At 37.9% G+C, this 12452-nt stretch overlaps 1 protein-coding gene across 1 annotated transcript in view; it reads left to right on the forward strand.

Annotated features, from left to right (window-relative positions):
- The window catches only part of Mad1 (Mitotic arrest-deficient 1), a 30872-nt gene that overhangs the window by 12696 nt on the left and 5724 nt on the right, over positions 1-12452 (forward strand). The window contains exons 6-11 of the mRNA XM_070099012.1: positions 2226-2356; positions 2918-3041; positions 3220-3365; positions 9721-9865; positions 9993-10184; positions 10802-10971. Of these exons, the coding sequence (XP_069955113.1) occupies positions 2226-2356; positions 2918-3041; positions 3220-3365; positions 9721-9865; positions 9993-10184; positions 10802-10971 (908 nt within the window). The remainder of the gene's footprint in view (positions 1-2225; positions 2357-2917; positions 3042-3219; positions 3366-9720; positions 9866-9992; positions 10185-10801; positions 10972-12452) is intronic.

The raw sequence follows: 12452 nt of genomic DNA on the forward strand, positions 1-12452 counted from the left end.
GAGGCCAGAAGACACCACAGGAGGGGGCTGGGGAAAGCAGGGAGTGGTGGCAGTAGTTGTAAAATCCACAGCAGCAGCAGTAGTAGTAAAGGTAGCAGCAGTGGTAGTAGTAATTGTAGTAGTAACAGTAATGTTAGTAGTGGTAGAATTAATAGTGTAGTAGTAATAGTTAATATGAGCAAAGAATAAAGGGGCACTACAGGAAATTTCCTGGCACATGCCAGGTAGGACTAATCATGGGGTAATAAGAGTGGATTACATTTCAAGGCAGTAGAGAATAAAGTATCTTCACATTCTGGCACCTGTCTGCAAGATGGCAGAGAAGCACTGCAATAGACCTACTGGCTCAAGCTAGGAAAGAAAAAGAAGCAAGAAAGAGGGAAGTCAGAAGACAGGAAAAACAGTAGGAAATGCAAATGAGACATCAAGAGAAATTGAGAGGGGGGGGAGGGAAGCAAAGGTGGAATCAAGTTACATCGTCTAAAAGTGTTGTAAGAAAGGCAAGCATCCACAGAAACAAAGCCAGGACTAAAATTAATGTATAATGGATGTATTTAAGAGCTGATTTGACAGGATGGCATGTTAGACTAGAAGAAGGGTAAGATAGTTTCATCAGAGGACCAAGCAACAGGACAGTTGTGATTTCTGACATAACAGAAAGGAGCATTGTTTTTGGCAAGATGAACACTGTTGTGCTTTTTGCCGGAAGGGAGCAGCCAGTTTTACCAAAGTATTGGAGAGGAAAAGACAGCAGGAAATGGAGTAAACACTGGAAGCATCAGTGACAGAAGTATGATGGGTCGCCCTGCCATGGTGGGTGATGGCTGTTGAGGAAAAAAAATAATTAATAGATAGGTTAATTTAACTTTAATTCTTGTCTGCCCTTTAAAGTGTCTTTTGGGACTTAATTTTAAGGATTTACAATATTTTCCAGCATATAACTTTTTTCTCTTTCCTTTTCTCTCTTTTTCTTTCTTTTTTACCCCTTTCCAAAATTTGATTCTCAGAATCACTCAGCATTTTACATGGTGAAGGTCAAGCTTGGGGTCTAAGAATAATTCCATTTAACAAAGAGAATTAAACAGAATAAGAAATAAACAAGGGATTTTCAGTAAATTTAGGGTGCATCTTGTATGCTGCGAAATACGATGATCTCCTACCTTCAAGTTGTGAAAATAAAAGGAAAAGCAACAAATGACTTATCACATGGACTGTTCCCACCAAGGTAGGGCGACTCAAAATAGGAAATACATTCTCCGTAACTTGTTCAGCAGAAGCCTTGCCAGAAGTGCATACAATTCAGATGGCATAAGTAAATCTATCTTTCTTTCAACAAACTGGCCATATCCCACTGAGGCAGGCTGACCCCAAAAAAAAAAAAAAAAAATAATTCATGTTTCTCTTTTAAAATTTAGTGCATACAGGAGAAGGGGTTACTAGCCCCTTGCTCTTGGCATTTTAGTTGCCTCTTAAGTCACGCATGACTTATGGAGGAAGAATTCTGTTCCACTTTCCTATGGAGATAAGAGGGAATAAACAAGAACAAGAGCTAGTAAGAAAATAGAAGAAAACCCAGAGAGGTGTATTTTTTTTTTTTTTAACAAACCGGACGTATCCCACCAAGGCGGGGTGGCCCAAAAAGAAAAACTAAAGTTTCTCTTTTTAAATTTAGTAATTTATACAAGAGAAGGGGTTACTAGCCCCTTGCCCCTGGCATTTTGGTCGCATCTTACAACACGCATGGCTTACGGAAGAAGAATTCTGTTCCACTTCCCCATGGAGATAAGAGGAAGTAAACAAGAACAAGAACTAGAAAGAAAATAGCAGAAAACCCAGAGGGGTTTGTATATATATATGCTTGTACATGTATGCGTAGTGTGACCTAAGTGTAAGTAGAAGTAGCAAGACGTACCTGAAATCTTGCATGTTTATGAGACAGAAAAAAGACACCAGCAATCCTACCATCATGTAAAACAATTACAGGCTTCCATTTTACACTCGCTTGGCAAGACAGTAGTATCTCCCTGGTCACTTGCTGTCTACCAACCTACTACCTAGGAGTTTCTCTTTTTAAATTTAGTAATACAGTATGTGCCCCTTGCTCCCAGCATTTTAGTCGCCTCTTATGCCACGCATGGCTTATGGGTAAAGAAGTCTGTTCCACTTCCCCATGGAGAGACATTTGGTACTGTATTTAGTAAATCATTATGCACAAAACATTTCAGGAACTAAAGCTGCAGCTGGAAAAGCTGGAGGTGCTGCGGAACAAAGCTGATGTCTTCGATTCTACTGTGGGAAAGTTCTCTCTCCTGCAGAAGGAACTGTCTAAGTTAAAAGAGGACAATAAGTTTCTAAGGTTTGTTGAACCTAACTGAAAGTAACTGAGATAATTTAACTTACCAGTATTAAAAATTTGTATTCCGTCTTCTGAAGACGAATCTGTTAAAAGTATATATGGGTATACAGCCTCTCCTCACTTAGCGATGCACTTGTTTACTGACAACTTGGACTTATGACAGGTTCTCTGACCAGTATGAATACCTAAATAATGTACATATATTAGAGCTGATTTCCTCTATTCTGTTTATTACAATATACAGTACACCACTGTATAAACATTTAAAAATATACCAGAAATGTTATAAATGGTGCAAAGGCGACATTAAAACAATATCACAGATGGTTGACACAAACTCACTACCATTATAGTATGCTCCTTGCTTAGCGACGAATTCATTTACCAATGTGGTCTTAGGAACAGAACTCCATCGTTAAGTGAGGAGAGGCTGTATTTGCTTTTAATTTCAAATATTTTTATATTTCATTTAAAAACTGAATCTCGAAATTTCCAGGAAACTTTTTTTTGCAACAAGAGACTTCCTTTTAATTGATAATTATCTGCTATTACTTGTTACAGAGAGACTGCTAGAAACACTGAGCTCTTAGAAGAAAAACTAGATGGTGCTCAGCAGCTCGTAAAGTTACTGGAAAAGCGCTGTGAAGATAATGCATATTTACAGGCAGAGAATGACCTGCTGAAGGTAGCTATCCAGTTGCATAAGCAATGGCAGAGACTACAGTATTAGATCCAAATGCAGACTTAGTGTTGGCAAAATGGCCGACATTTTTATTGCTTGCATATAACCTTTCTATTATCTGAATCCTACTTGAAGACAATGAAAATACTTTAAAATGCTTTTTTTATGATCTGTGTTTCAGGAAACTGTGCAGCAGTATGAATCAGTAGTCAAGAAGGAGTTTGGGTTTGAACACAAAGCTACGCCACAAGAATTACAACATCACATTACCAAACTCAAGCAAGGGGACGAAACTCTCACCGAAGGTATAGCACAGCTTCGGGCCAGGTGAGTTAGTGCATGCTCTATATGAGTGCATGAATAAACAAAACCACAGCTTCTGTGTGTACAATATTAATATGAAATGTCTAAAATAGTAATTCTTTTAACCCTTTGAGGGTCGACAGGCCCTCACCGAAACTCGTTCTCAGGGTCGGCCAAATTTAAAAAAAAAAAAAAATTATTTTCTCTTATGAAAAGATAGAGAATCTTTTCCCGATCATGAAGACACCAAAAGTTTGAAATTTGATAGAAAACTTACGGAATTATGCTCTCGCAAAGTTAGCGGTCTCGGCGATGTTTACGCATCGGCGATTTTGCCCACTTTGAGCCCCATTTTCGGCCAATTCCACTGTACTAGTCGACAAAAAACATGAATATTTCGCTAGAACTCCATTTTTTCTATCGAATGTGTGCAAGAAACCACCCATTTATGAAATTCAACTATTCAGTACAGTGGTCAGAATTTAGCAATTTTGCCAATTTCACACAAATTTCAAAAGATGCCAATTTCCGAATAGGGTCCAGAATAAACAAGAAAGACATTCCTGGCACTAAAATGACATTTCCTCTAGTCATTAGTCACATCTCAAGGCCCCTCTTATATTCTTTTGCTTTCCACTTTGAATTTTTATTCTCACAAAAAATATAAGATTTACTGTTATGCAGACTACTGCATTAGTGTAAAAAATGGTATAAATATTATTGGTGCACTTGTGAAAGAATATTAGACTCACCAGTTGACGTGTATTGCACGCTTGGCACGATTTGTTTACTTTTGAAATTTGGTAAAAATCGAACATTTCTGCTACTTTGAGCTCAATTTCAATGTACCTTTCATTGTAAAACCAGTCAAAATCATCTCAATTTCTGTAATATGTCTTCCATTCTATAAAATGAGACCAAGAAAACTAGAATATAACAATAAATACCATACGAAAATACACTGCAAAGTCGCTGATTTATTCCAAAAAAATGGTCAGAGTTTTTTTTTTCTCATTATGCACTGTGTGCTGCAGGATTTTTTTTAGACTGTGCACACTGACCACATAGACCCATTCTTTCATATGTAGGCCTACCAGCTTTCTCCCACTAGATTTGAGGGCACTAGAATTTAGGCGTACTAGTACGTCAAAAACCCTGGGTCGTAAGCCGTACTAGTACGTCCGAAACCCTCAAAGGGTTAATGGTGGTGAGTTACAGATTTTTTTTTTTTTTTTTTTTTTTTTTCCAACAAGTCGGCCGTCTCCCACCAAGGCAGGGTGACCCAAAAAAGAAAGAAAATCCCCAAAAAGAAAATACTTTCATCATCATTCAACACTTTCACCACACTCGCACATTATCATTGTTTTTGCAGAGGTGCTCAGAATACAACAGTTTAGAAGCATACACATATAAAGATACACAACATATCCCTCCAAACTGCCAATATCCCAAACCCCTCCTTTAAAGTGCAGGCATTGTACTTCCCATTTCCAGGACTCAAGTCCGACTATATGAAAATAACCGGTTTCCCTGAATCCCTTCACTAAATATTACCCTGCTCACACTCCAACAGATCGTCAGGTCCCAAGTACCATTCGTCTCCATTCACTCCTATCTAACATTCACGCACGCTTGCTGGAAGTCCAAGCCCCTTACCCACAAAACCTCCTTTACCCCCTCTCTCCAACCCTTTCGAGGACGACCCCTACCCCGCCTTCCTTCCCCTATAGATTTATATGCTTTCCATGTCATTCTACTTTGATCCATTCTCTCTAAATGACCAAACCACCTCAACAACCCCTCTTCTGCCCTCTGACTAATACTTTTATTAACTCCACACCTTTTCCTAATTTCCACACTCCAAATTTTCTGCATAATATTTACACCACACATTGCCCTTAAACAGGACATCTCCGCTGCCTCCAACCGTCTCCTCGCTGCTGCATTTACCACACAAGCTTCACACCCATATAAGAGTGTTGGTACTACTATACTTTCATACATTCCCTTCTTTGCCTCCATAGATAACGTTTTTTGACTCCACATATACCTCAACGCACCACTCACCTTTTTTCCCTCATCAATTCTATGATTAACCTCATCCTTCATAAATCCATCCGCCGACACGTCAACTCCCAAGTATCTGAAAACATTCACTTCTTCCATACTCCTCCTCCCCAATTTGATATCCAATTTTTCTTTATCTAAATCATTTGACACCCTCATCACCTTACTCTTTTCTATGTTCACTTTCAACTTTCTACGTTTACACACATTCCCAAACTCATCCACTAACCTTTGCAATTTTTCTTTAGAATCTCCCATAAGCACAGTATCATCAGCAAAAAGTAACTGTGTCAATTCCCATTTTGAATTTGATTCCCCAAAATTTAATCCCACCCCTCTCCCGAACACCCTAGCATTTACTTCCTTTACAACCCCATCTATAAATATATTAAACAACCATGGTGACATTACACATCCCTGTCTAAGACCTACTTTTACCGGGAAGTAGTCTCCCTCTCTTCTAGACACCCTAACCTGAGCCTCACTATCCTCATAAAAACTCTTTACAGCATTTAACCCTTTGACTGTTTTCGACGTATAAATACGTCTTACGAGCCAATGTTTCTGACGTATATATACTCAATAATTCTAGCGGCTTCAAATCAAGCGGGAGAAAGCTGGTAGGCCCACATGTGAGAGAATGGGTCTGTGTGGTCAGTGTGCACCACATAAAAAAAATCCTGCAGCACACATTGCGTAATGAGAAAAAAAACTCTGATCGTTTTTTTGGAATAAAACGCCGAATTTGAGGTGTATTTTCGTATAGTATTTATCGTTGTATTCACGTTTTCATGGTCTTAGGTGATAAAATGGAAAACATATTACAGAAATAGAGATGATATTTATTACTTTGACAATGAAAATGACCTTGAAACTGAGCTCAAAGTAGCGGAAATGTTCGATTTTTACCAATGTTCAGGAGTAAATAAATCACACCACACGTCCAATACACGTCAACTGGGAGTCTAATATTCTTTCACTAGTGCACTGATATTATTTATATCATTTTTACAATAATGCAGTAGTCTGCATAACAGTAAATTTTGTATTTTTTTGTATGAATAAAAAATCAAAATAGAAAGCAATAATAATATAAGAGGGACCTAGAGATATGACTAATGAACAGAGCATATGTTATTTTAGTGCCACGAATGTCTACCTTGTTTATTCTGGACCCTATTTTGAAATTGGCATCTTTTTTAGTTTGCGTGAAATTGGCCAAATTGCCAATTTCTGACCACCATATTGGGTAGTCCAAATTAGTAAATGGGAGGTTTCTTGTACTCAGCTGATAGATAAAATGGAGTTCTAAAGAAATAGCTATGAGTTTGGTCAACTGGAACAATGGAATTGGCTGAAAATAGGGCTCAAAGTCAGCAAAATCGCCGATACGCATATGTCGCTGAGACCGCTAACTTCGCGGGAGCCTGAAACAGTCAAAGGGTTAATAACTTACCACCTATTCCATATACTTGCAACATCTGCCACATTGCTCCTCTATCCACTCTATCATATGCCTTTTCTAAATCCTTAAATGCAATAAAAACTTCCCTACCATTATCTAAATACTGTTCACATATATGCTTCAATGTAAACACTTGATCTACACATTCCCTACCCACTCTGAAACCTCCTTGCTCATCCACAATCCTACATTCTGTCTTACCTCTAATTCTTTCAGTTATAACCCTACCGTACACTTTTCCTGGTATACTCAGTAAACTTATTCCTCTATAATTTTTACAGTCTCTTTTGTCCCCTTTCCCTTTATATAAAGGGACTATACATGCTCTCCGCCAATCCCTAGGTACCTTCCCCTCTTTCATACATTTATTAAACAAAAGTACCAACCACTCCAACACTATATCCCCCCCTGCTTTTAACATTTCTGTCATGATCCCATCAGTTCCAGCTGCTTTACCCCCTTTCATTTTACTTAATGCCTCACGTACCTCCCCCACACTTACATTCTGCTCTTCTTCACTCCTAAAAGATGGTATACCTCCCTGACCAGTGCATGAAATTACTGCCTCTGTTTCTTCCTTAACATTTAAAAGTTCCTCAAAATATTCTCGCCATCTACCTAATACCTCCATCTCTCCATCTACTAACTCCCCTACTCTGTTTTTAACTGACGAATCCATACTTTCCCTTGGCTTTCTTAACTTGTTTAACTCACTCCAAAATTTTTTCTTATTTTCATTAAAATTTCTTGACAGTGCCTCTCCCACTCTATCATCTGCTCTCCTTTTGCACTCTCTCACCACTCTCTTTACCTTTCTTTAACTCTCCATATACTCTGCTCTTCTTATAACACTTCTGCTTTGTAAAAACCTCTCATAAGCTACCTTTTTCTCTTTTATCACACCCTTTACTTCATCATTCCACCAATCACTCCTCTTTCCTCCTGCCCCCACCCTCTTATAACCACAAACTTCTGCCCCACATTCTAATACTGCATTTTTAAAACTATTCCAACCCCCTTCACCCCCCCCCCCCCCCCACTACTCATCTTTGCACTAGCCCACCTTTCTGCCAATAGTCGCTTATATCTCACCCGAACTTCCTCCTCCCTTAGTTTATACACTTTCACCTCCCTCTTACTTGTTGTTGCCACCTTCCTCTTTTCCGATCTCCCTCTTACTCTAACTGTAGCTACAACTAAATAATGATCCGATATATCAGTTGCCCCTCTATGAACATGTACATCCTGGAGCCTACCCATCAACCTTTTATCCACCAATACATAATCTAATAAACTACTTTCATTACGTGCTACATCATACCTTGTATATTTATTTATCCTCTTTTTCATAAAATATGTATTACTTATTACCAAATCTCTTTCTGCACATAGCTCAATTAAAGGCTCCCCATTTATATTTACCCCTGGCACCCCAAATTTACCTACTACTCCCTCCATAACATTTTTACCCACTTTAGCATTGAAATCCCCAACCACCATTACTCTCACACTTGATTCAAAACTCCCCACGCATTCACTCAACATTTCCCAAAATCTCTCTCTCTCCTCTACACTTCTCTCTTCTCCAGGTGCATACACGCTTATTATAACCCACTTTTCACATCCAATCTTTATTTTACTCCACATAATCCTAGAATTAATACATTTATAGTCCCTCTTTTCCTGCCATAGCTTATCCTTCAACATTATTGCTACTCCTTCTTTAGCTCTAACTCTATTTGAAACCCCTGACCTAATCCCATTTATTCCTCTCCACTGAAACTCTCCCATCCCCTTCGGCTTTGTTTCACTTAAAGCCAGGACATCCAGCTTCTTCTCATTCATAACATCCACAATCATCTCTTTCTTATCATCTGCACAACATCCACGCACATTCAGACTTCCCACTTTGACAATTAGATACCAGCAACAAATACTTTTGGATATTTGCATAATAAACTACATGTACTTTTTTGTTATTAATGTTGAAATAAATTTCTTCTTTCTCAGGACCTCCCTAGCTTTTCTTTCCCTCTTTAGATTGTTGCCAAGTTTTACTACATGCCTTTATTATTTTTATTACTATTATTACTCATATTATAATCAAAACTGTAAGTGCTACACAAATAACCCGCACATAGAAGAGAGGAGCTTACGACGACGTTTCGGTCCGACTTGGACCATTTACAAAGTGTGACTTTGTAAATGGTCCAAGTCAGACCGAAACGTCGTCGTAAGCTCCTCTCTTCTATGTGCGGGTTATTTGTGTATCGTTCCAGTCACGGTATTGTGCCTTTTTTGTTATCTGTAAGTGCTACACTCACAAGGGTCATACAGTGCTGATTATTGCTCATAATGGTCTAGTTCTGAGCTCTTTGTATGTTTAAATCCTGATGCCACATCTCATTGTTGAAGCTCCGTTAGTGTTCAGACTATTTGCAAGGGTTGAAATCTATACATATGTTTTGGTAAGGGTGTCCATGCAGCAGGTATCACTTGCAAAAGCATCAGTGTATGTGGGAAAAAATAGTGTGCTGTAGTAAATATATTTATCATACTTTTTTGGGTAGGGCTTTTGTTTTCCCTCACTTGAGATTAAAGCAAGGTTGATACACAGACATTTGTCATTTATTTTTTCTATAATATTTCTTCAGACAAATGTGTAAATTGAATATTTTCATTATTTGTATAGATGTGGATTGAGTGCTTGTTGTAGTTATGTATATACAGTATGTAGGGAACAGGTAGAGCATGGTACACCTATAGAAGGAATACATTTATCCAGAAATATAGTTCTTACACTAATGCCAGTGAAACTGATTTACTAAATGTGTTTTCATGCCACAGTCAGAAATCCCTGGAGGAGAGTCGTGTATCAGAGGAGGAAGAGATAAAGGCACTGAAGGCCAGATTAGGGAAGCAGATGCATAACAACCAGCAGAATGCTCATCTTATCAAGAGACTACAAAGAAAGTTGATTTTAGCCACTAAGGTAATCTGTCAATTTATGTTTACCTCTTTCTTGTTTTACCATAAAAATGTGGTTTTTGCTATAACTTGAATACTGAACATACTCTATACGTATTGCCAATCTTAGTGTGTCTCCTCTTTTACCAAAGGAACGCGATGGTTTAAAGAGCATCCTCGACTCTTATGACTCGGAGGTAACGATTAACCACTCAGTTGTTAGCCAAGAAAAAATTACGAAGTTGGAAGGTCTCTTGGAGTTGTACAAACAAGAGCTTCAGCATCACGAGAGTGAGCTAGACATATTAGATAAAAATAAAACTGAAGAGACTGCTGCAACACAAGTCAGTTTCATTATCTTTTTCTTTTTTCTTTTAGGACATTGAGTGGTGATAGTTTAATTTGCTTCATCTTTTAAGATGTTTTTTAGTGACAAGGTACTGTAGTCTAAATTTTTAAGTCATTGGGAATTGAAACCGTGGTCTGACTGTCCTAAGATTACTTGCCGGGAAGGCTGTCCACTACAGTCTGTAAATTAGAATTCTGATCACTTCTTAAAAGTTGCTTATAGTCATTTATGATGAATTTCTTAGTGCAATTTAAATTTACTTACCATATTTTATGGTGAACAAGATGATCCTGTGTCAAGGGCCCTCTGCTCCCCCATTCCAGTTAGCTAAATTTTTGGGAAAAAAAAAGATTAACGGTACTTTGCCCTCCAAGATGCTGGCTAAATTTTCAAGATGTATTTCGGGAAAAAAATAACAGTCTTCAACACTAAAATATGGCAGTTGTTAGAGAATAATCTGAAATTGCTAAAAAAAAACAATTTTTCAATACATTGATATGCAATATATTTTGAAAGATAATATTGAAGTTGTAGAGTAAATGCATTGATTCTTTACTCTTAAATATTTTCTGTAAGATTTTCCTCATTTGCACATAATTGTTCATTCCTTAGCCAAGAAAAGAAGATGCTGAGAAGATTTCATCCTTGGAGAAGAAGGTTTTGGAGCTAGAGAGTGAAATTGTTAAGTTGAAACATGCCAGGGAAGTCCTAGAACTTAGACTTGAGCACCGAGCACTCAAGGGCGACTATGACCCTACAAAGATAAAAATTCTACATTTTGAGTAAGTTGAACTTGGAGTTTATGTAGCTGGGTGATAAAAAGGGCTAGTGATAGATGTACTATCTTGGAGAGAAACTTAACGTACAAGTAGGATAGGTACAGAGGATCTTCAAACAGATGACATTTTGCTGGCAAAATTAGAAATAGCTGTAAATCCTAGCAGAACATATTAGGTTAGGATAAAGGTGCAATCCTCGTAAGGTTGTACAGAGAATGTGATGGGTTAGAGGTACATGTTGACATAAAATGGGTTTTATGTTTTCTCTTGTGGCTGTGCAATATAGAGGTGGAATTATAAAGATCTGTGGATTATTATATTCACTTGGAAGAGCTAAACCCATAAAGGTCATACAGCTCTGGAGAACGGGAGGTGATCATACTTGATTCAGGGAGAGCTGGAGTTCCTTGGATTAGGAATTCATCAGCATCGAGTCACTTTCTTTGAAGGAATAGAACTGTAGATAATTATTTTTGAATTATATAATGTTGATTTCAAAGACTTCATGCCTGTTTGAATTTTTTTTTTTTTTTTTAGAATTTGTTATGCTAGCAGCAGATTGAGAATTCAGTATACCTGAGTTTGAATGCTGCCTCTAAGGAGTGTTAAAAGTGGGACAGAAATTGTAAGCAGCATTCTTAGCCAATCAGGCAGTCATCAGTTTTCTACATCTTACACTGTTACTTCCATCTCTCTCTCTCTTGCAAAGGTATATAACCCCTCTTCATATATGCTCATGTGATTTACAAATGCTCAAAAATTAAAGATGAAATAGATCAGTCCTGGACCATTATAAATCTGCAGGTTTTGCAACTTCATAATGGTTCAGGAATGACTGAAGCAGTGTCTATTGTAATTTTTGTTCCAATTTTTGGGCTACAAATTTTTTTTAACCCTTGTGTTGTGACTATTTTTTGTGGTGACGTAATATTTGGAATCTTGATTTTGTCTGACTTGTGGATACATATTGCTGATCCTAAAATAAAACACTACTCTCTATCATTTTTACATTCCAGTCCTTGTCTTTCATAAATATTGATCTCTAATCCTTCAAGAACCATTTGTGGAGAGACAATAATTATGAGATATGATACAGGGTGTAATGGCAATAGTTTGTTGAACTATGTATTGGTGGATAAAAGGTTGATGGGGTAGACTTTGGATGTTCATGTTTATAATGAAGGGGGAAAGATGAGGTGAACCATAGAACATTATCCATTGGACCAAAAGGAAAATGTATGAGGGTACAGTGGTACCCAGGGCCGACCTTAAGCTGATTGGACAGATTGTTCCCACTTGGGCCCCATGTCTAAGGGGAGGCCCCTTGCTAGATTGTAATCTACTCTCGGCTTGTCAAGTACACACAACAACAGGAAGTAAAAAAAAAAAGGGGGGGGGGGCATCTGGAGAAGGAGTTTTTCCAAGTTGAAACTGATCAAATCTTACTTGAGATCATCAGTTCAGCAAGAACATTTGAACAATTT

Source organism: Cherax quadricarinatus, chromosome 66 (assembly GCF_038502225.1).
Source record: "Cherax quadricarinatus isolate ZL_2023a chromosome 66, ASM3850222v1, whole genome shotgun sequence".
NCBI lineage: Eukaryota > Metazoa > Arthropoda > Malacostraca > Decapoda > Parastacidae > Cherax > Cherax quadricarinatus.